At 46.2% G+C, this 24,826-nt stretch overlaps 1 protein-coding gene across 4 annotated transcripts in view; it reads left to right on the top strand.

Moving 5' to 3' along the window:
- LOC147102299 (uncharacterized) overlaps window positions 1-24,826 on the top strand; it is a 146,089-nt gene that overhangs the window by 32,718 nt on the left and 88,545 nt on the right. For all 4 annotated transcript variants that reach the window (XR_015073248.1, XM_085964702.1, XM_085964701.1 and 1 more), the window contains exons 5-11: window positions 6,867-7,011; window positions 8,172-8,397; window positions 8,743-8,863; window positions 10,531-10,699; window positions 18,077-18,255; window positions 20,646-20,789; window positions 21,328-21,489. Coding sequence is in view for 3 of the 4 variants with exons in the window: in XM_085964702.1 (XP_085820828.1) it covers window positions 6,867-7,011; window positions 8,172-8,397; window positions 8,743-8,863; window positions 10,531-10,699; window positions 18,077-18,255; window positions 20,646-20,789; window positions 21,328-21,489 (1,146 nt within the window). In the remaining variant the exon portion in view is untranslated. The remainder of the gene's footprint in view (window positions 1-6,866; window positions 7,012-8,171; window positions 8,398-8,742; window positions 8,864-10,530; window positions 10,700-18,076; window positions 18,256-20,645; window positions 20,790-21,327; window positions 21,490-24,826) is intronic.

Below are 24,826 nucleotides of genomic sequence, written 5' to 3'. Positions count from 1 at the left end.
GGGGAGAAATAGCCTGCCAATACTCACCGGGATATCAATTCGTCAGGTGGTAACGCAAAATGGGCGAGAGCAAATCGACAGCCTGTTTTACCCTCCAGCCAATATTCTTTACCATTGACATCGAAGAAGAGCAGGGGAGTTATTCCCCCGGTGTCCTAGGGCCAATATTTATCCCTCAATCAACATCACTAAAAACAGATTATCCGGTCATGATCACATCGAGGGGGTGACTAGGTGTGCGGATGAGGGTCGTGCAGTTGGTGTAGTCTATATGGACTTCAGTAAGGCTTTTGACAAAGTCCCACATGGGAGACTGGTCAAGAAGGTAAGAGCCCATGGAATCCAGGGCAATTTGGCACATTGGATCCAAAATTGGCTTAGTGGCAGGAGGCAGAGGGTGATGGCCGAAGGTTGTTTTTGTGACTGGAAGCCTGTGTCCAGTGGTGTACCGCAGGGATCGGTGCTGGGTCCTTTGCTGTTTGTAGTGTACATTAATGATTTAGGTATGAATGTAGGAGGTATGATCAGTAAGTTCGCAGATGACACGAAAATTGGTGGAGTGGTAAATAGCGAGGAGGGAAGCCTCAGGCTACAGGACGATATAGACGGGTTGGTTAGATGGGCAGAACAGTGGCAAATGGAATTTAACCCTAAAAAGTGTGAGGTGATGCATTTTGGGAAGACTAACAAGGCAAGGGAATACACAATGAATGGTAGGACCCTAGGAAGGACAGAGGATCAGAGGGACCTTGGTGTGCATGTACATAGATCCCTGAAGGCAGCAGGATAGGTAGATAAGGTGGTTAAAAAGGCATATGGGATACTTGCCTTCATTAGCCGAGGCATAGAATATAAGAGCAGGGAGGTTATGATGGAGCTGTACAAAACGCTAGTTAGGCCACAGCTGGGATACTGTGTGCAGTTCTGGTTGCCACACTATAGGAAGGATGTGATTGCATTGGAGAGGGTGCAGAGGAGATTCACCAGGATGTTACCTGGGCTGGAGCGCTTCAGCTATGAAGAGAGACTGGACAGGCTGGGGTTGTTTTCCTTAGAGCAGAGAAGGCTGAGGGGGTCCTGATTGAGGTGTACAAAATTATGAGGGGCATAGATAGGGTAGATAGAAAGGAACTTTTCCCCTTAGTAGAGGGGTCAGTAACCAAGGGGCATAGTTTCAAGGTAAGGGGCAGGAGGTTTAGAGGGGATTTGAGGAAAAACGTTTTCACCCAGAGGGTGGTTAGAATCTGGAACTCACTGCCTGAAATGGTGGTAGAGGCAGGAACCCTCACAACATTCAAGAAGCATTTAGATGAGCACTTGAAATGCCATAGCATACAAGGCTACGGACCAAGTGCTGGAAAATGGGATTAGAATAGACAGGACTTGATGGCCGGCGTGGACACGATGGGCCGAAGGGCCTCTTTCTGTGCTGTATAACTCTATGGGGGAGAAATTCAGTTGTTAGCGCCAGCCGTTAGCGCCTTAAGAGGGCGATAAGTGGGGCATGAAGCGGCTAGCGCCTGGGCGTGGCGAGACCTGCGCCTCTCGCGACATTGAGCGGACATTTAGCGGCGGCGCAAAACCGCAATGCCTGCTCAGCTGCGCGCGCAGATCCTGATGTCATTTCATGGTGCAACGCCCTTGGGGCGCCCCAAACCGGAAATTCAGTGGCGCCCCCCTCCTTTCCGCCTGGCGCTCCCAGCGACTGGTTGACTGGAACGGTTCCCAGTCGCTGTGGGGCTGGGGGGGGTGCTATTTAAAGGGGGCTCTTCCTGGCTTCTTAGTGGTAGCCATTTTTGGATCACTCCTTCTGTGAGAGAGAGAGAGATTTGCAGAGAGACAAAGGGAGAGAGCTTTCTGCATTGAGTCAGCGCTCGCACAGGTACTTCTGGCTTCGGCCCAGAACTTTGCAGTTGGATTGATTTTTCAGTGCCATAGCCTTGAGTGGCCACATATTATGGGGGCTGCAATGGGTGGAAACGTTGGGTTTCTCCATTGCATTGAGAGGGCTAAGAGACGCCAAGAGAGAGTGCCAATCATGGCCAGACGGAGGAGGGCCAACAGGCGTCGGCACAGGAGACCTTATCCTCCCAGGGTATTCCGCCAGCAGTTCTCCTACCTCAACATGTCTGAGGAGCAGTGTATTCGGAGGCTTCGATTCAGCAGGGAGGTGGTCACTGAGCTCTGCCACCTGCTTCAGCCAGATCTGCAGCCTCAGCTGAGGAGCAGGACGTCTCTGTCAGTGGCAGTGAAGGTGACAGTGGCTCTCAACTTCTATGCCACCGGCTCCTTCCAATCCGCTACTGGGGACATTGCCAATGTCTCCTAGTTCGCGGTGCATTGCTGCATCCGCCAAGTCATGAATGTCCTCTTCAAAAGGAGACGTCAGTACATTTCCTTCCCCATGACCCTGGACAAGCAGCAAGAGCGCGCAATGGGATTTGCAAGAATAGCGGGCTTCCCCATGGTCCAGGGTGCCATTGACTGCACGCATGTGGCTTTGCGGGCGCCTCAAGAGAATGCCGAGGATTACCGCAACCGGAAGGGGTTCCATTCGTTGAACGTGCAGTTGGTGTGTGACCACAAACAGCTGATACTAGCTGTCAATGCCCGCTTTCCAGGCAGCAGCTACGACGCCTTCATCCTGTGCCAGACTTCTGTGGCAGACCTTTTCGAAGCCCCGGCTCACCCAGGAGGCTGGCTTCTCGGGGACAAGGGCTATCCTCTGTGCACCTGGCTGATGACCCCACTCCGTGCGCCCAGCACCCCTGCTTAAAAACGATACAATGACAGCCAGCAAGCGACCAGGAACATCATTGAGCACACAATCGGCGTGCTAAAGCAAAGGTTCCGCTGTCTGGACCATTCCGGGGGAGCCCTTCAGTACTCGCCTGAACGAGTCTCCCATTTCGTTGTAGTGTGCTGCATGCTGCATAACCTGGCAATCCTCAGGACTCAGCCACTGCCAGCAGACATTGGAGCACCAGCAGAGGAGGAGGAGGAGGTGGAGGAGGAGCACCAGCACCAAGACGGGAGGGAGGCACAAAGTGCAAGGGCCGTCCATCAGCGGCTTATTGCAAGTCGGTTCTAGGCCCCCTCTGAGGGAATGGCTTGTGCCATTGAAAGAACATGAATGGAATGGTTCCGCAAACCCTGAGCCAGTCAACGCAACAAATAGTTCAAAGAGCAAACATGCACAATCTGAATAAAGACAATTCTTTATTTAAGAAACTGTGTGCCCTTCCCGCATGACAAAGTAATACAGAGAAACCCCCAAAAAAGCAGTCAGACACATAACTGGCTCTCACAACCTGGAGACAATGAACAAAAGAGTTAACAAAAAATGACCACCATCCTCGGCCTTCACTAAAAAAATTAACAGCATTTTGCCACACCTCCTACTTTTTGCCCTTCGAGGGTGATCTGCTTCGCTTGCAAGATTGGCCCCTTCCCACCCTGCAGCTCCTCCGCAATGGGACTCCAGTGGCTGCAGCAAGTCTGGGGGAAGGCTGCTGAATGTCAGAAACTGAGTCGGTAGATGCCCTTGGGGGACGGCCTGGACCAGCTCTGGGCCTGGAGGGCCCGGCTGCTGACTGCTCCAACTCTGCATGGGCGGCAGCAGTCTGTCCTACGGGTGGTGGCAGCTGCAGTGGAGGAGTGACAGTGTTGGCAGCAGGAATGCTGCCATCCTGACAGAGGACAGGCACTCCCTGGTCGGACGACATACTGGCACTCCCACGGGGCAGCACTGCAGCATGCGGAGCAATCTGCTGAAGCACAGACTGCTGGCCTTCTGCGGCGCGGCGAGGGCCCCGGCGATTCGTGCCCGATGCAGCGAGGGTGGCAGCAGTCAGTGCTCGTGTGGCCTCAATCTGTGTCTGCATCAGACCAGCCACTGACTGCATTGCACCACTAAGCACTTGCTTGGAAGCCGCCTGTGCTGCCTGTGCTGCACCAAAGTCCTGCAGACTCCTTGCCAGTGCTGCACCGAAGTCCTGCAGACTCCTTGCCTGTGCTGCCCCGAAGTCCTGGACACTCCTTGCCAGTGACTCAATGCATTTGGGCATCCTTGCCACTGCAGCCATGAGCTCAGTGTGCCTCTGCTCCGCCTGGGCGCCCATATCAGCGAGGAGCCGCACCTCTTCTGCGCTCACTGTAGCAGGACTGGAGGCCATACTCTCCCTCCGGGGAGAAGGCCGCTGAGCTTCCCTAACCCCCCCGCGTTGCTGCAGCCCGCTGGCCAGCCCCGGAGCTTCACCCTCCTCAGACCCTTCCCCCTGCTCCCCTCCAGGGAAGACGTGTCCCCATTATGGCCATGGGCTGCCTCGGCTGAGGGTGGCACTGATGGTCCGGCTTCCTCTTCCTCATTGCCTTCAGAGTCACTCGCAGTGGCAGCTTGAGGGCCCGCCTCCTCACCTGGCGAGTCACCATCTGAAAGCAGGGAGGTACAAGAGTTGCTTTAGCGTGAGGACAGGGCGGCAGCAAGGGAGGCATGAGTGCTGCAATGCACTGTATTGGTTCGATAGTGGCAAAGGATGCTGGTGTGAGGCACAAGTGGAAGGAGAGAGGTCAAAAGGTGATGACCTTACCATTGCTGTCCAGAACGGGGTCGGCATCTCCAGTGGCGATGGGGCCAATCATCCGGCCTGCCATAATGCGCTGGACTCGCTGCTCCAGATCGCTGAGGTCTTTAAGGTGAGGCCGGCCTCCCCCCGGTCCGTTGCTGCTGCCTCCTATTATGGGCCAGCTTGGCCTGCAAGAGAAAGGACGGGCTCTGAGTACAGTGTGAAGCCCTGATCTTGGCTGCACTGCCTCCCATGGTGGAATAGCCCTTACAGTGTGAAGCCCTGATCTTGGCTGCACTGCCTCCCATGGTCGAATAGCCCTTACAGTGTGCAAAGTGGTGAATGTGCGTGTGAGTTTCATGAAATGCCCATAGGTGTTGGATGAGGGCTGGGCATTGGGGCTTTCAGGACCCTTTGGCCATAAAGTGAGGTGCACATGCAGGGATGAAGAGGATACTGAAAAGGGTACTCACCTTGACGACCCGAGTGAGGTCGTTGAACTTCTTCCTGCATTGCACAGGGGTCCTAGGTACCATGCTGCTGGAGGTCACTCTGTGAGCCACCTCCCTCCAAGCTTTGCGGTAGTCAGTGGGCAGCGGCCTCCTGCCACTGTCCGGAAACAGGATAGATCACCTGTGCTCCACTGCGCCAACCAGAACCTGCAGGGCCACCTCAGTGAACCGCTGCGCTCGCTCCCTGGCCCTCTCCATGGTCCTAGGCATTAGAATGTGGCAGCAGGTCTGTCCAGGCCGAGAATCAGGGCTCCAATGTGCAGGGTGTGGCTGGAATCCAAGATCGACCCTCCCCTTTAAGTGCTGACTGGCGCCAGCGTGTCTGCCTGCAATCGCTAACTGGCCGCACCTACGCTGCGCCCGCCCTCGGTGGTAGCGCCTCGCTTCTCCGGCTTAGCGCCTTAGGACAGTCGTGTAGCGCCTGCTTTAGCGCTCCAAGCACCTCTTGGGGCGAAGCAGGTCAATTTAGCTGAAGGTGGCGATAATTTGCGCCGGGCGCTAAATTTCGCGCCCGCTCAACTATAACGCCCCAAACGTGGTGATACTGAATTTCTAGGCCTATGACTCTATGACATTGTTGTTTGTGGGAGCTTGCTGTGCGCAACTTGGCTGCAGCGTTTCCTACATTACAACAGTGACTACACTTAAAAAAAAAAGTACTTCATTTGCTGTAAAGCGTTTTAGGACATCCGGTGGTTGTGAAAGGTGCTATATAAATGCAAGACTTTCTTCTTTCTTCTTTTATACGACATGCCTGATAGTCAGTTCTACTGAAGTCAGTGGAACTGAGTATCAGGCGGAGCATATAACCGGCGACAATGCAATACTGTCTGTTTCTGTGTCACCGTCCATGCCCAGTTTTACCCCCACTATGCCTGGTCTCAGATGGACAGTAATTTGGATCCTTTGGGATCTGCAGACCCCAGTTTGAAAACCTAAAGCTTGGAATAGCTCCATCTGTAGCCTCTACATTCCAAAAGTACCAGCAACAATCACGCACTGTATCAAAACGTATAATTTTTAAAAATAAAGTACCTGAAAGAGGTATACTATTACAGCCACATTATGTGAACAGCATGGTCCCGGTATCCCCTTGTGTGTATCAGAGCACAATCCATTGTTGTATGAGATATACAGGCATCCCATTTATGGAGATTGAGCCTATTCTTCCCAGAACTCAGCTGTGATGAGCAATTAGTATCTGCAGCATCTTTTTTTAATCAAAAGGTAACTTTAATGATTTGGGTGGAAGACCCCCCCCCCCCCTCATTAAAGTGTAACATTAATAAACATTCCTCCAGCACACACACATAACTTACTGCTGAAAATCAGTTCTATCAAGTCTAATTCATTTTGGTTTAAAAATCAAACCTATTCTGACAGATCTCAACCAGAAAAATAAGCCTAACTCCATATATTAAATTAAATTGTAATCTTTCTCATAAATCTCAGTCTAACACTTCCCTGAGTTTGAGGGATCTGAGCATGCATTTTACCTTGCAGGTAAATTTTAAGACGTAGTGGCTGATATTCTAACTTACCATTCCAAATTAAGAAATGTATTTGTTTGAACAGCAAACAAGGGGCACAAATGCTCCGAATTTCTAGCCCAAAATATATAAATATTTTATATAGGCTTCAATAGAAAAGAACAACAAACCAGTTCAAAATTCTGCACTGAGGTGAGAAGATTCTGCATTGCATTGAATTATCCCTTTTAGCTTGAGGGTACAGTGGTTTACAGTTGTCACAATTTTCACAGCTCCTATTTATTTATTCATTCTCGCAGGATCCTGACCATGATTTGGCACAACGTTCAATCACGTGGCAGTCCTCATGGGCAGAGTTGGCCAGGAGACGCCCAAAGTCAGTGGAGAGTAAAGACCTGCACCTGACAATGCGGCGAGGATCTACATTCCAGTCAAAATCAAACGGTATTAAACAAACTGTAGCAGTAGCTTATAGCCATAACTTTTGGTTTAATCATAAATGATGGGTGCCTGAAGATATTATTCCCCCAACCAATATGGAAAGGAAGTGACTTGTTCTCTGAGCTCTTTTGGTGCTCCCATGGGATTGGACTTCGAGGAGGCGCAAGAGAGTGGATCAGATTAAAACTTTCCAGTGTTTGCTTTTGTCTCGTCCACATGGGTGGTTCCACTTGTTCTCATTCCCGTTCAGTGAGTCAGGGGGCACAAGCTCACATCACACAGTGTACCGGTTTGGCTGCCTATCCTTGGCCCCGTCTTAATAGGGTACTGTAACCTAGAGGCTATGGTCCCGTACTGGCAACCCAAAGGTCATGAGTTCAACTTTCACCATGGCATGTTGTGAAATTGAAATCAATAAATCTGCTCATTTTTGGGCTAGCACCAGAACGTAATCATGAAAGTTGCCAGATTGTGGTAAAAACCCAACTGGTTCACTGATATCCTATCTATTTTCTGCCCCTTGGCTCTCAATGGGTGGAAGTCAGCCCATGTCTTGGTCGGAAAATGGTATGGTGAACTGGTGCTTTAACTCACTGCCCCTTGGGGTGATGTTTCTGCAGAAACAGCTCACTTATGCACCTTCTAGACTTTTAGCATTTATTTTGAATATCACTGACAGAGGTCTGGGAGCAAATATTCTTCATCCTATCTTGGTTGATGATGTATTTGGGTGACAGGATACAAAGAGTAGGGGAAAAGAAAATTGAGGATCCCCCACACAATAATACACACATTTCAAATGTTACAGTATACAAAAGTCATCCATCGTGAAAAGATAAGAATTTTTTTAAGAACAGGAAAAGCTAGTTGGCGCAACAAGGCTGTCCCTTTTCAAATGATCTCAAACTCAGCTACCCACCTTCTCATCATATCCTTCAATCCATTCCCTCTCCAGTGGTAACTTATTCCACAGCACATTGGAAACCAAGTGTATGATCATTAATATTTCAACTACAGTGTGCTTTCCGAACTGATTTTGTTCTCACTTGCTTAAATATATACCTTATATATATATTTTAAGCGTTTAATTTTACATTGTGGTAACATTATACTCTTGTGAGGAATTGTTTCTCTTCGGTATAATGACTTAAATAGTTTTACAGACGGGGACAACCTGGAGCCCAAGCTGAATCCTCCACCGCTGAGCTGCATGCAGAGTGAGGTACTTGCAGACTCTGTCTGTGCCATCCTCAGATCAGATCGTGAACAGATGCCTGTCATTTGTGAACGGTTGAGCGGGAAGTTGCTTCCAATGACACTGAGGAGCTTCACCTGGTTGGATAAGCTGCTGCAAATGGATAAACAGAACCAGACCACTGCCTCAGTAGAGTAAGAAGCATTTACTTGTCACCCCATCTTAACATTTTAAGTTGATGATTCAATATTTAGGTTATATGGCCCAAAAATTACTGTGTGTGATATTAACTTTAGCTTAATGTGTTCATAAAACATTCATTTGTCAGCTATTTTAAGAGGTGTCGACAATTTTATTTCAAACAGATTAATCTGTAATTATCTTGTGACTACACATAGCCGAGGGGGACTGAAACAAAGATTAAGGGTCAGAGGATCAGTGGACTGAATAGCTTTTTACATTCTGTCGTTTCTCATGTTTTTATGTTGATTTTGCTGATTGACGGCTGTACTTGCAAATGTTTCTTCTTCTCTCCAAAGTGTTGAGAAAACTATCAGGGAGCAGTTTGGGCGGGTAGTTGAACGCAGAGTGGCTGAACTGAAACTGAGAAGTGCAACACGGTCACCTGTTTCAGGACTGGTAGAAAATGCTGTAGTTGAGGTGAGATTTGTATATTTTCTTTTTAATTCTTAATTGTTTTGATTTCCTTTACCAGACTGGGATGAAAGTCTCCTCGCTAGAACAGATACAAGGGTCCTAAATGGAAAGAGTTGGATCAGGCACAAACCAGCTCCTAGTGGGCATTGCTCCATGCCGCAAATGTGCTCACTGTTAGAAAGAAAGAAAGACTTGCATTTATACAGCGCCTTTCATGACCACCGGACGTCCCAAAGCGCTTTACAGCCAATGAAGTACTTTTGAAGTGTAGTCACTGTTGTAATGTGGGAAACACGGCAGCCAATTTGCGCACAGCAAGCTCCCACAAACAGCAATGTGATAATGACCTAGATGAAGGGACCGAGTGTAATGTATCCAATTTTGCTGATGATACAAAGCTAGGTGGGACAGTAAGCTGTGAGGAGCACACAAAGAGTCTGCAAAGGGATATAGATAGACTAAGTGAGTGGGCAGCAAGGTGGCAGATGGAGTATAATGTAGGGAAATGTGAGGTTAATCACTTTGGTAGGAAGAATAGAAAAACAGAATATTTTTTAAATGGTGAGAAATTTTCAAATGTTGGTGTTCAGAGAGATGAGGGTGTCCTCGTGCAAGAAATACAAAAAGCTAGCATGCAGGTACAGCAAGCAATAAGGAAGGCAAATGGCATGTTGGCCTTTATTGCAAGAGTCTTGCTACAATTGTACAGGGCCTTGGCGAGACCACACCTGAAGTACTGTGCGTAGTTTTGGTCTCCTTATCTAAGGAAGGATATACTTGCCTTGGAGGCGGTGCAACGAAGGTTCACTAGATTGATTCCTGGGGTGAGAGGGCTGTCCTACAATGAGTGATTGTGTAGAATGGGCCTATACTCTCTGGAGTTTAGAAGAATGAGAGGTGATCACATTGAAACATACAAGACTCTGAAGGGGATTGACAGGGTAGATGCTGAGAGGTTGTTTCCCCTGGCTGGAGTGTCTAGAACTAGGGGACATAGTCTCAGGATAAGGGATCAGCCATTTAAGACTGAGATGAGGAGGGTTGTGAATCTTTGGAATTCTCTACCCCAAAGGGCTGTGCATGCTGAGCCTTTGAGTATATTCAAGGCTGAGATAAATAGATTTTTGGACTCTAGGGGAATCGAGGGATATGGAGATTGGGCGGGAAAGTGGAGTTGAGGTCGATGATCAGCCATGATCTTATTGAATGGCGGAGCAGGCTCGAGGGGCCGTATGGCCTACTCCTGCTCCTAGTTCTTATGTAATGACAAGATCATCTGTTTTAGTGATGTTAGTTGAGGGATAAATATTGGCCAGGGGACCGAGGAGAACTCTCCTGCTCTTCTTCGAAATAGTGGCCGTGGGATCTTTTACGTCCACCTGAGAGGTCAGACGGGGCCTCGGTTTAATGTCTCATCCGAAAGACGGCACCTCCGACAGTGCAGCGCTCCCCCAGTAGGTGTTGGGCACTAATCGGCAGCCTCACTCTCTGTTTTTTGCATACATTACTGATACCTGTTGAACTCATGGACCTTAAAATGCCTGACATTAATTAGGATTTGGTCATACATTATAACAAATAGAAACTGTCTTATACACAAGCCGCTGAAAAGCAATCTTAAGTGCGATATTTTCCTCAGTGGATCATTGCGACCTTTTCCATCCAAACAGAAATTTGAGAAGACACCCTGCATGCAGCCATTTGCCACTGATGAGCAGATGATTTTGGAGGCCAGCAAAACACTCAACGTACTATACGTTTATGATGGGACATATGAACCATACCTAATCTACTGGCTCTTTCCTCTCCAGATTGCATTCAAACAGGCATCGGCTAAGAGTGAGTAACCAAAAAGTTGTAAGGCACTGGGAAGACATTTAAAATTCGATTAGATTAGCAAAGCTCCCCAATGGGTCAGATGAAAAATACAATGTGTAGCTTAGTCAAACGGAACAGACGGCCCCAGGTTTGCCTCTTGTTTTGTGCTGATCTTGGCTCGTGTGGCAGTAAGTGCCCTGCAATTGGACTCAGCGTCCTTGGGCTAGCGAGAGGGAAAATCAGCCAACGTTACTGCGACCGGTTGATATCCAGTAACTCCTGCTGGAAAGTGCCCATGTGTAGACGTTGAGTGATGTCAGAATCAGGCTCGGTTGCGATGCCTCCCATTCATGAATAGAATGCCAACATTCGCTGTCTGGGAAAACTCAACAACAACAACAGCAAGTACTAATATAACGCCTTTAACGTAGTAAAACGTCCCAAGGTGCTTCACAGGAATATTATAAGACAAAAAATTTGACACCGAGCCACATAAGGAGAAATTAGGGCAGATGATCAAAAGCTTGGTCAAAGATGTAGGTTTTAAGGAGCGTCTTAAAGGAGGAAAGAGAGGTAGCGAGGCGGAGAGGTTTAGGCAGGGAATTCCAGAGCTCAGGGCCTTAGCAACAGAAGGCACGGCCGCCAATGGTTAAGCGATTATAATCAGGGATGCTCAAGAGGGCAGAATTAGAGGAGTGCAGATAGCTCAGGGAGTTGTGGGGCTGGAGGAGATTGGAGAGATAGGGAGGGGCAAGGCCATAGAGGGATTTGAAAACAAGGATGAGAATTTTGAAATTGAGGCGTTGCTTAACTGGGAGCCATTGTAGGTCAGTGAGCACAGGGGTGATGAGTGAGCGGGACTTGGTGTGAGTTAGGACACGTGCAGTCGAGTTTAAGTAGGGTGGAATGTGAGAGACCAGCCAGGAGTGCATTGGAATAGTCAAGTCTAGAGGTAACAAAGGCATGGATGAAGGTTTCAGCAGCGGATGAGCTGAGGCAGGGGCGGAGACGGGCGATGTTACGGAGGTGGAAATAGGCGGTCTTAGTTATGCCGCGGATATGTGGTCGGTAGCTCATTTCAGGGTCATATATGACACCAAGGTGAACAGTGTGGTTCAGCCTCAGACAGATGTTAGGGAGAGGGATGGAGTCAGTGGCTAGGGAACGGAGTTTGTGGCAGAGACTGAAAACAATGGCTTCGGTCTTCCCAATATTTAATTGGAGAAAATTTTTGCTTATCCAGCACTGGATGTCAGACAAGCAGTCTGACAATTTAGAGACCGTGGAGGGGTCGAGAGAAGTGGTGGTGAGGTAGAGCTGGGTGTCATCAGCTTACATGTTGAAACTGATGCTGTGTTTTCGGATGATGTCGCCAAGGAGCTGCATGTGGATGAGAAATAGGAGGGGGCCAAGGATACCACCCCTTGGGGGACACCAGAGGTAATGATGCGGGAGCGAGAAGAGAAGCCATTGCAGGTGATTCTCTGCTATGATTAGATAGATAAGAATGGAACCAGGCGAGTGCAGTACCACCCAGCTGGACGACGGTGGAGAGGCGTTGGAGGAGGATGGAATGGTCAACCGTGTCAAAGGCTGCAGACAAGTCAAGAAGGACGAGGAGGATAGTTTACCTTTGTCACAGTCACAAAGGATGTCATTTGTGACTTTGATGAGAGCCGTTTCGGTACTGTGGCAGGGGCAGAAACCTGATTGGAGGGATTTAAACATGGAGTTGCGGGAAAGATGGGCACGGATTTGGGAGGTGACAACACATTCAAGGACTTTGGAGAGGAAAGGGAGGTTGGAGATGGGGCGGTAGTTTGCAAGGACGGAGGAGTCAAGGGTTGTTTTTTGAGGAGGGGGGTGATGATGGCAGATTTGAGGGAGAGGGGGTACAGTACCTGAGGAGAGAGAACTGTTAACAATGTCAGCTAACATGGGAGCCAGAAAAGGAAGTTGGGTGGTCAGCAGTTGGTGATGAAGGATGGTTACTTGGACGAGGTATTGGAGGGCAACAGGTGCCCGTGGAGGGGTCAGGTGAGGAGAAATTTAGAAATCTAAAGAGAAAGGTCAAGGTAATAGAGCAGTGTAGCGATTTGGGTAAAAATAAGCAGAGCGTGACAGGAAGGGACAGAGAGTTTAACGGTAGCAGTGCAGCAGAGAATAAGATCAAAGCAGGGAATAATGGTAAAAAATTTAAATTAAAAGCTCTTTATCTGAATGCATGAAGCATTCGTAACAAGGTAGACGAACTAGTGGCAAAAATAGAGATACAGTAAATGGGTTTGATCTAATAGCCATTATAGAGCTGTGGTTGCAAGGTGACTAAGGTTGGGAACTAAATGTTTCAAAAAGACAGACAGAATGGAAAAGGAGGGGTAGGGGATAGCCCTGATAATAAAGGATGACATAAGTACAGTAGACAGAAAGGATCTCGGCTCGGAAGATCAGGAAGTAGAATCAGTATGGGTGGAGATAAGGAATAACGAGGGGCAGAAAACACTGGTGGGAGTAGTATATAGGCCCCCTAACAGTAGCTATACCATTGGACAGAATGTTCATCAAGAAATAGTAGGAACTTGTAACAAAGGTAATGCAATAATCGTGGGGACTTTAACCTTCATATAGACTGAACAAATCAAATTGGCAAAGGTCGTCTGGAGGACGAGTTCATGGAATGCATTCGGGACAGTTTCCTAGAACAATATGTCAAGAAACCAACCAGGCTATTTTAGATCTTGTATTGTGTAATGAGAAAGGGTTAATTAGCAATCTCCTAGTAAATGATCCTCTGGGGCAAAGTGATCATAATATCATAGAATTTTGCATTAAGTTTGAGAGTGACTTGCCTAAGTCCGAAACGAGAGTCTTAAAAGTAAATAAAGCCAATTACATAGGTATGAGGGGCGAGTTTGTTAAGATAGATTGGAAAAATAGATTAAAAGGTATGGCAGTAGATAAGCAGTGGCTAGCATTTAAAGAAATATTTCATAATTCTCAACAAAAATACATTCCACTGAGAAACAAAAACTCCACGGGAAAGGTGATTCATCCATGGCTAACTAAAGAAGTTAAGGATAGCATTAGATTGAACGAAGAAGCTTATAATGTTGCAAAGAATAGTAGTAAGCCTGAGGATTGGGAGAGTTTCAGAAACCAGCAAAGGATGACCAAAAAATTGATAAAAAGGGAAAAAATAGAATACGAGAGAAAACTAGCAAGAAATAAAAAAACAGATTGTAAGAGCTTCTACAAGTATGTAAAAAGGAAGAGAGTAGCAAAAGTAAACGTTGGTCCCTTAGAGACTGAGACAGGAGAAATTATTATGGGGAATAAGGAAATGGCAGAAACGTTAAACAAATATTTTGTATCTGTCTTCACAGTAGAAGACACAAAAAGTATACCAAAAATGGTGGGGAACCAAGGGTCTAATGAGGGTGAGGAACTTAACGTAATTAATATAGGTAGAGAAAAAGTACTAGAGAAACTAATGGGACTAACAGCTGACAAATCCCCTAGACCTGATGGCCTACATCCTAGGGTTCTAAAAGAGGTGGCTGCAGAGATAGTGGATGCATTGGTTTTGATATTCCAAAATTCCCTAGATTCTAGAATGGTCCCAGCAGATTGGAAGGTAGCAAATGTAACACCGCTGGTCAAGAAAGGAGGGAGAGAGAAAACAGGGAACTACAGGCCAGTTAACCTGACATCAGTCGTCGGGAAAATGCTGGAATCCATTGTTAAGGAAGTGGTATCAGAGCGCTTAGAAAATCATAACATGATTAAGCAGAGCCAACATGGTTTTATGAAAGGTAAATCGCGTTTGACGAATTTATTAGAGTTTTTTGAGAATGTAACTAGCAGGGTAGATAAAGGGGAACCAGTGGATGTAGTATATTTGGATTTTCAAAAGGCATTCGATAAGGTGCCACATAAAAGGTTATTACACAAGATAAGGGCTCATGGGATTGGGGGTAATATAGTAGCATGGATAGAAGATTGGTTAATGGACAGAAAACAGAGTGTAGGGATAAACGGGTCTTTTACAGGTTGGCAGGCTGTAACTAGTGGGGTGCCACAAGGATCAGTGCTGGGGCCTCAGCTATTTACAATCTATATTAATGACCTAGATGAAGGGACTGAGTGTAATGTATCCAAGTTTGCTGACAATACAAAGCTAGGTAGGACAGTAAGCTGTGAGGAGAACAGAAAGAGTCAGCAAAGGGATATAGATAGACTAAGTGAGTGGGCAGTAAGGTGGAAGATGGAGTATAATGTAGGGTAATGTGAGGTTATTCACTTTGGTAGGAAGAATAGAAAAACAGAATATTTTTTAAATGGTGAGGACCTTTTAAGTGTTGTTGTTCAGAGAGATTTGGGTGTCCTCGTGCAAGAAACACAGAAAGCTAGCATGCAGGTACAGCAAGCAATAAGGAAGGCAAATGGCATGTTGGCCTTTATTGCAAGGGGGTTGGAGTATAAGAGTAAGGAAGTCTTGCTACAATTGTACAGGGCCTTGGTGGGACCACACCTGGAGTACTGTGCATAGTTTTGGTCTCCTTATCTAAGGAAGGATATACTTGACTTGGAGGCGGTGCAACGAAGGTTCACTAGATTGATTCCTGGGATGAGAGGGCTGTCCTACGATGAGTGATTGTGTAGAATGGGCCTATACTCTCTGGAGTTTAGAAGAATGAGAGGTGATCTCATTGAAACATACAAGATTCTGAAGGGGATTGACAGGATAGATGCTGAAAGGTTGTTTCCCCTGGCTGGAGTGTCTAGAACTAGGAGGCATAGTCTCAGGATAAGGGGTAGGCCATTTAAGACCTAGATGAGGAGGAATTTCTTCACTCAGAAGGTTGTGAATCTTTGGAATTCTCTGCCCCAGAGGGCTGTGGATGCTCTGTCCTTGAGATCGATAGATTTTTGGACTCTAGGGGAATCGAGGGATATGGAGATGGGCGGGAAGGTGGAGTTGAGGTCATTGATCAGCCATGATCTTATTGAATGGCGGAGCAGGCTCGAGGGGTCGTATGGCCTACTCCTGGTCCTATTTATTATGTTCTTATGAGTCAGAGGCTTCAGGAGGAAGAGGTGGGAAAAGAGATGAAAATATTGGCAAAAAAGTAACCTGTAAAATATTTTAAATCTTTATCCTAGGAATGATTAAGTTAGAGCAGCAAATTGTACAGAGCCTTGATTTCAACACAGGAGGAGGTAGAACATGTAGGAAGAAGTTTTTGCAGCTTAGAAGGAATAAGAGGAAAGTTCAGAAAAGCATTGATCATGACCAGTATCAGTAAGATAGAGAAAAACGAGAAAAGGTGCAAAAGAGAGAGAGAGATTGGAAGCTGGAGGCGAGAAAGATTAATTGGCAGCAAATGTTGTGGGGATTTTTTCTATCTCTTGACCAGGAGTGTGAAAGATGTACTTCAAAAGCCTCTTCAGATATTGGAACAATATTCAGGACTTGGGCTTTGTCGAAAATTAAGAGTTGTTCAGGAGAAAAGAAGTGATTGGCTTGAAAGAGGCAGCTTTAGTAACGGAGGAAATTTGGGAGTTTAATTTGAGGTTGGAGGAGATGGTGAGGCCATGTACTGTATGTTGATTCATTTGTTAGGTAAAGGTATCGAGGGATTTGGAGCAAAGACGGGTAAGTGGAGTTGAGGTACTGACCACCCATGATCTAATTGAATGCCAGAGCAAGTTTGAATGATCTACCCCTGTTCCTTTATTTATGAAGAAAGATTAAGGGTGGAGCCATCAAAGGTAAGAGGTCGCAGATATTGGTTAGACACGAGACATATGAAGGAACTGTCTTTCGAGAATTGAAAGAAACAAGATTTTAATTGTCCCATTGATGGGCATGGAGGAGATCAAGATATAGTGAGGCACCCATCGCACTGAGAGAGGTGGGAGGTTGTAAGCACTGTAAGTGTGCAGTTGAAGAAAGTTAATGGAGTGAAATCATCAGCAGAAGAATAGATGGCTTGAATGATGAATGTGGGAGCTCATTGAAATGAAATAGGAACAGAAATAGGAAGAGGACAGAGCCACGGTGAACTCCTGAATTAATGGAAACAGTCAGATGATGAAATATCAACTACAGCACAGATAAAAGTGATCTGAGACGAAACTCGATAGCCATGAACATAGCTTTGGTGGGAGGCCATATAATGGTAACTTGTTTAGATGTGCACAGTGCCGGAACTGCCGAAGGTTTTAGAGATAACCAAGGCAATGATCGATGACTCACCAAAGTGTTCAAGAGCAGAGTGTAATGGATAGGAGTTCTGTCATAAGTAATTCCATATATTTTTCTAGCTTACTTATGAGGATTGGCTGGACGCTTTAAACTTGATTAATACACGCTAAGAAAGAATCCCCATGCTGTCTGTGGGCTTTTGCTGACTTGTTCTGTACAGGCTGAGACAATACACATCGCTGTCTGATTTGCAAAGTGTCACTTCAAAGGCATTATTCCATTGCCAATACATTTTATTGCAAAGCAAATGGAAACCAGTCAACACAGACTGCTTGTTTTGTCTTGTAATCAATCAATTTAAGATGAAGGGGCAGTGTCCATGGTGCAGGAAAGCACCAAGGTTGAAAAAAGTAGGAAAGAAATAGTGATTAGTTGATAGCAAGTATTGGTTTTAAAAGCTTGCAGAATGTAGGGGGAAGCCAAGGCTGAGGGAGATAAACAGTTTCATGTTTTTGTTTTGAAGTCCTGAGAAAGAATGAGTTGGAGTCGAAGAGAGGTCCCTTAGCAGAGAGGTCAATAACCAGGGGGCATTGATTTATTTTGATGCTTTGGCAACATAAGATGTAACTTATCATGCCAATAAAGCGATTTGAATTGAATTGAATTGAATTGAATTGAATTGATTTAAAGTAATTGGTAGTAGGGTTAGAGGGGAGTTAAGGAGAACCTTTTTCACCCAGAGGGTGGCGGGGGTCTGGAACTCACTGCCTGAAAGGGTGGTAGAGGCAGAAACCCTCATCACATTTAAAAAGTACTTGGATATGCACTTGAAGTGCCATAAACTGCAAGGCTACGGACCAAGAGCTGGAACGTGGGATTAGGCTGGATAGCTCTTTTTTGGCCGGCGCAGGCACAATGGGCCAAATGGCCTCCTCCTGTTCCATAAATTTCTATGACTCTATGAAGACTGTGATTTTCAGCACAATGAGGATACAGGGAGAAGAGAGAGCATGTAGCAAGAGAAGAAAGTTCAGAGAAGTAATGAGCCAGTAGAATCAAAATAAAGACCAAAAAAAGGGTTGTTATGTAGAAAGAGGTTGGAGGCTAGGGGTGAAGTTGATTCCTTTGAAATCTATCCTGTGATACAGTCTCTTTTTATATTGTATATACTTCTCTTTCCTTTGCAACAGCTGAACATCCATACGAGTTAGCAATGTATCTGCAGCTGCTCATTCGCAATCTATTCCCAACCTGGCCAGAAGTTTTTGGAATGGCAGAACAAGTTATGAATCGCCTAGAAAAAGAAGACCCCAAATTCTTCGCCCACCTTCATTCTTGTTTCACTAACAACATCTTGATTGACCCCAAGGTGAGAGCTCATTGAAAGACTTGAGACAAATTCTTCTCCGCCAAAAGAATAGAATTGAAAAACATTAACCTATCTACCATATAAAAACAATGCTCCTGGCATGGAGCCTCAATGGATGGAATCAAACACAGAGGTCAGTCTGTCCTGCTAAAGACACTCCCGATTAATTGTCAGAAAATCTGAAGTATCACAAATCAGGCCTGCTGACTTCCACTCCATACTGTTGCTAAAGTTGCTATGTTGTTTAATTTTTATTAATCTAATAAATCTGTAACATCAAAATGTGTGTTTTACATTTCAAAGTATTTTATATTATTGTTGCACTTAAATGAGAAAAAGGAACCACATAGACTTTTAAGATTTTGTGAGGCTCTGCTCCCAGGGAATGAAGCCTCACTGGAAGGGAGTGTGGATTAGAGAATTGGAAGTCAGAATGCCTGATTCATGATTTTCTGACAATTGATCGGGAGTGTCTTCAGCAGGACATACTGACCTCTGTGTTTGATACCATCCAGTGAGGCTCTATACCAGGAGCATAGCCGCGCAGAATTTATCCTTTGCTGTTAAATAAAATTATGCACATAACTGTAGTTACCTCTCCATGTTGTTAACATTTTTACTCTCTAATGTTCTCCCCTCCTTTTCTAAAGTTGCTGCTATGTGATGGGCTATGGTTCGAGATGCATCTGTTACCCTGTGGTACACCTCCTAAATAGCTGTTCTTCATGTGCAAATCTCGACAGTAATGCTGACAAACTATTTAATTGGCCTCGGAGGGGGAGCAGCGCAGATTCACCAGAATGATACCGGGGCTAAAAGGGTTAAATTACACAGACAGGTTGCATAGACTAGGCTTGTATTTCGGCGAGTATAGAAGATTAAGGGGTGATCTAATTGAGGTGTTTAAGATGATTAAATGAGTTGATAGGGTAGATAGAGAGAAACTATTTCCTCTGGTGGGGGGGGGGGTGTCCAGAACAAGGGGGCATAACCTTAAAATTAGAGCCAGGCCGTTCAGGGGTGATGTCAGGAAGCACTTCTTCACACAAAGGGTAGTGGAAATCTGGAACTCTCTCCCCAAAAAGCTGTTGAGGCTGGGGATCAGTTGAAAATTTCAAAACTGAGATTGATAGATTTTTGTTAGGCAAGGGTATTAACGGGTATGGAACCAAGGCGGGTGGATGGAGTTAAGATACAGATCAGCCGTGATCTCATTGAATGGTGGAACAGGTTTGAGGGGCTGAATGGCCTCCTCATGTTCCTATGAAGAGCATCACAGCGGAGACCAATCGTGTCCTCACCCAATGTCCACACATACCCTTTCCAGCAAGGGTTACTGGATAGCGATCAGGACAAAAGAACCTCGGCTGATTTATTTCCTCCCTCTCCCAGAGCACCACAGACAATTATAGTGTCCCTACCTTCATGCTGACTGAGATCAGTTAACTCTGCACAAACTGCAAATTAGCCACGGATCATTATGTTTTGGTTTCACGCTGGCTTCACCAACTGAACCTTCAGGAGAGATGGATGGATAACAGTTCATTTGTTAATACATTGGCCAAGTGTTCAGGTCATAGCAGCCTATTACAGTAATGCTTTCGGTCTTCTGATAAAGTTTGTTCAGTAAATGAATGCAAAAGGGCAAGTACTGCTCTTACAATGTGAGGGGCTTTTACAGTATGAACGTTGGAACTTTTCATACAGAGATTCACACGGCCACAGATACTGGATGACATTTATTGATGACAAGTTGTTTGTATTGAATTTGCCTTTTTTTTTAAAGTCTGCTAAATACCTGACTAGTGGGGTTATTTTTCATTTTGTTGTTTGCTTGTGATGAAAAGTAAATCATGTCCAAGGACTGCAGCTCGATTTTATTGACTGAACTACTGTGAAGAAATGGGCTTCAACCATTAAAATATGTGATAGTTGGTTCAGTTGACAGAATTCTCACCTCGAAGTTAGAAGGCTGTGAATTCAAGTCAAGCTCTAGGACTTGAGCGCATAATCCAGGCTGAGAATTCAGTGTAGTCGTGTCGCTCGGTGGCCTACGTCAGATCTAAAAATGTTAGCTTATATTTACTGCTTCATATTCTAGAATTTTTTTTAAAAATAACATAATTCTTATGTCCTATTGCCCTGCATCGTACTCTGGGTCAGAAGGTGGGTGTGCAACTTGCTCTCAGGTGCTTGGCATTACCATGCTGCAACAGCCAGTGGGAGCTGTGCAAGAGTAGCCAACATTAGGAAGCAGCTAGCCTTCCTTACCGACCTCGCTTACAACAGAAAGTTGCCTTTTAGGGAACAATGTGCAAGTCTGAGCCCTCCCATTCCATTGCTATCCCAGCTCGAGTTGACGATTTTTTTTCTTCTCCCTTTGTATTCAGGAATTCCTGCTGGAGCAGCTTGCCCGGGAGAAGGCACAGGCTCAGGAATTGCACAATGTTGGGCCTATCTCCGAAGATTTGCGTCCCATCAGCAAAGAATTGTTGAGAAATCCTATTATTGTCCTCAGGAAATGGATGGGAGAGGTAAGGGCAGTGGAGGGGATTGCACAATATTTGGGCATCTTGAGGTCATGAAAGGCGCGATATAAATGCAAGTCTTTCACAGAATCACATATTCGTTTTCTTTCTTTTCTGCCCTCCTCCCTGAAGGCAGTGCCTCACATATGGTTTGATGGGCACTGGTCACCCTTCACATACCTCACCCAAGTGGCTGCTTTTTTACTTGTAAGCCCAAACAATGAGGTCAGTGAGCTATTCAACTGCAGGAGCATTATTACCAGTCTGCTCTCTCCCCACATCCACACATATGCCTATTCCAGCTCTCAGCATAGCAATCAGGAACGCAAATCCTGACTTATTTTAATTCCCTCTTCCGAGCCCAGGAGCATTGAGGCCGATTGTAGTGCTGACGTAAACAAACTCTGCACAGGCCGAGGATTGAATCTGTCTGATCTGTACGACCCAGTAGTACACTGGCTAGTTAGCTTACCCGCTACGCCACTGGATGAGCTGGACACTGTAACTTATTTTGTGTGTCACTAAACTGTTCTGTATGTCACAGGGTTTTGTAGGCATCTTAGACCTGCCAGCGGTGTTGTTGATCTGGGACCAGCTCTTTATGCAAGACTGGAAGCCGCAGGTGATGGAGGATTTCTGCCTGGCCATCCTCCTGTTATTGAAGGAGCCTTTGATGGCAGCTGATGATCATCACAGTTTGAAACAGGTAAGACAAGAAATATATTTTTGCCCAAAATAAACCTTTTAGACCCTCTTCCAACTCGCAATGATTCCAGGAGGGTATCTCTGAGACCCGGAGTTTACACATGGAGCTCAAAGTTGCTAAACTGAAGTAGCTGTTTAATTGATTCCAATTAGGGCTGCTGCATTATTCTAATTTTTATCATTTAGATAAATCCACAGTAATAATTTACCTTCACATGCCATTTAAAAGTTCATAAATCCTAACAATAAATTATTACTGCAATTTTTTTTTTAAATCACTAAATTAACCTAGTTCTTTGCATCAGCTGTTATTGCTGTGCACTCTGTAATTGGATGGCCAATAAATCATGGTGCAGGGGAGCAGCAGGAATGGGACTTAAAAATGGGGTTGGGAGAATTAAAAAATATATTTGTGAATGTATTATTCAAGTGTACTATAAAATGCATTTAAGTTGTAATACATCTGGGGTCTTAAACAGCCCCTGATACTCGCTAGATATGGTTACACCGGAGAGTGCTGCCAGTTGAGACACTGGTAATCTGTCGGGATGATTTTCTCTTGACAAATTGAAAATAAAGGAGCTGTGCACTTTCATTCCAGCCAAATGAAGACTTATTGCATAAGAACATAAGAAATAGGAGCAGGAGTCGGCCATTCAGCCCCTCGAGCCTACTCCGCCATTCAATAAGATCATGGCTGATCTTCTACCTCAACCCCACCTTCCCGCCCGATCCCCATATCCCTTGAGTCCCTTAGTATCCCTTATATATGAACCATATTCTGTAACATTGTCTCATTCAGTCTTTATTGTACTGTGAAGATATCATCATGACCTTCATGTCAAATAGACCTTGGCCTAGAAATTCGGTGGCGCCCCAAACGGGGCGCCAAGCTCACCTGGGCGCCGGAATTACCGCTGCAATCGGAGCCGTTGCGCCTGCCGGAAATTCAGTTTGTGTGCCCCAAGAGGGACGCAGGGCGCTGCTCGAGGCGCCCTGCATCCCTCTTGGGGCGCTGAAACTGAATATCGCAGCGCAACGTGCCGCAGCGCCACACGCTGCGGCACGGCGCGCTGCGGTACTGCAGGCCTTCCTCCCCTTCTTAAGGGGGAGGGGCCTGCACCAGCGCGATGACCGATCGCGAGTGCCGGCAAAAGTGCCCAGCACCAAGGAGAAGTGCCGGGCACTCGGGACACAGCCGGCACTGCCCGGGGGGGGGGATCAGGAGGCTGGGGACGGAGGTGCTGGCAGGCGGCCACCGAAAAAAATGACCGCCCCGCACCTCCACCTTAATTTGCGCCACTACCGCCATAGGTAGGCCCCGTGAACCGGGTGCGATTTGCGACCGGCGTTACAGAGGCAGGCGCGACCAAATATCGCGATCGGGGCGCTGCGCACACCGATGACGTCATCGGTGGCGGCGCAGCGCTACAGGCTAACGCCGCCATTAGCGCCCCGCTAAATATCGCAGGAGGCGTGGCCTGTGGCGCTAAAGCCAGTGAGTGCCCTCTTTAGGCGCTAACTGGTGGCGTAGCCCACCGAATTTCTAGGCCCTTATATTTACTGTAATTCAGAAAAAAGAATACCGTAGATGAATGTCAACCTCTTGTACACTCATGGCACGGTTTGAATGATTGCCCTTAGCACTTCACAGCATCAGGATCCATAGAGCTGGATTTTCATTCAGGAGTCGGGTTGGAGGCAGGACTACAACTTTCGGGGTTGTAGTCCCGCCTCCATCGAGATGCAGCCAATCCACGCAATTTCAACTTGATTGACCTTGTTGAGCCCGAGCAGGCCAATTAAGGGCCACCCGGCAACAGGTGACGTCACAGACTGAAATTTCATCTGTCAAGACGTTTTGACAGATGAAATATCGTGTTTCACAGCTGTTTGAAGCTGTCAAACACTGACAGTCTTACTTCTAACATGAGTCCTTCTCCACAGACTCAGTTAGAAATCTCTCCTGCACAGAAAGCTGCAAGCTGTCACTTACCGGCTTTCTGTGCCGGTAAGATGAGGGACTCCACGAACCTAAAGGAAGGAAGGCTGAATAGGTAGAAAAATGTATGTAAAACTTATTTAACACCAAACACACTTACCTTTGCACTCATGCACACATCACTCACCTGAACACCGACATCTCGACCCCTCCAAGCCCTTCAACCCGACGGCCCGACTCCTCCAACTTGGCGTGGTTTGGAGCCGTCGGGAATCCCACACTTCAAGCTTAAAAATAGGGATTAGGCTAAAAACTGCCTGTTAACTACCTGTTAACAGGCAGTTAATTGGCACTAATCCCTTCCTGCCTCGGGGAGGCGGGTCCCAGTGCGGGGCAGGTACCCACCTCCTTTGAAACTAGCTTGGGGGCGGGATGGAGTCAGGACCCCCAATTTCGGGAATTTAACCCCCGGCACACCTCCAAACCTGACTCCATGGCACACTGAAAATCGAGCCCTTTGTCTTTAGCAACTTTATAAATCATGATGATTTTTGTTTCAAATTAGTAATATAGATTACTGCAGTGCTATTCAATGTCTTAATGTTGCTATATCTTTGGGACAAATTTTGCAGAACGTTTTGTCAGGACATTAGATGAATTGGTAGAATCCATTATCTTATTGAATGACGGAGCAGGCTCGAGGGGCCGTAGGGGCTACTCCTGCTCCTATTTCTTATGTTCTTATTATAGAGCAGGTTCTACGTGGTCTGTGGAGGGACTGGGCTTGGTGGACCAAATGACCTCTTCCTATTTGTGTTTTCCTTAAGCACGCTTAAGTGCATGATGAGATAATCTGGCTATAGGGATCATTTCCTCCCGTCATTTTATAAAGTGTTCCCTATTTCCAACCAACAGAAACCTTCCTGCATTTGTTTATGACGTTGCTTTACAATTAGGCAAGAGACAATCATCCCTAATGATTACCAGTTTCTCAGTTGGCAGCACTCTCGGGTGTAACCAGATTTAGCAGATATCAGGAGCTGTTGAAGAACCCCCCCCCCCCGCCCCCAGATGTATTCATGCAACTTTATACCAGCAAACTAAATGTTGAGAAATGCATATGTTTACTACAAGATGGTAGTGATTGAAAGAAAAAAAAATTGAATTTATTTAGCACCTTATCAAAACATCTCAAAGCGCTTTACATGATGAGTAACTTTTGAAATGAAGTGACTGTTGTTATGCAGGAGCAACGCCCCATAAACAACGGATGCCATGTCTTGACACCAGGAGAACCGAAATAACAACAGAAAACGCTGGAAAAACTCAGCAGGCCAGGGCAGCATCCGTGGAGAGAGAAACAGAGTCAACGTTTCAGGTCGATGACCTTTCGTCA

Source organism: Somniosus microcephalus, chromosome 22, assembly GCF_052327205.1.
Source record: "Somniosus microcephalus isolate GS21.2 chromosome 22, FLI_Smic_1.0, whole genome shotgun sequence".
NCBI lineage: Eukaryota > Metazoa > Chordata > Chondrichthyes > Squaliformes > Somniosidae > Somniosus > Somniosus microcephalus.
This window is presented reverse-complemented; position numbering and strand designations above follow the sequence as displayed.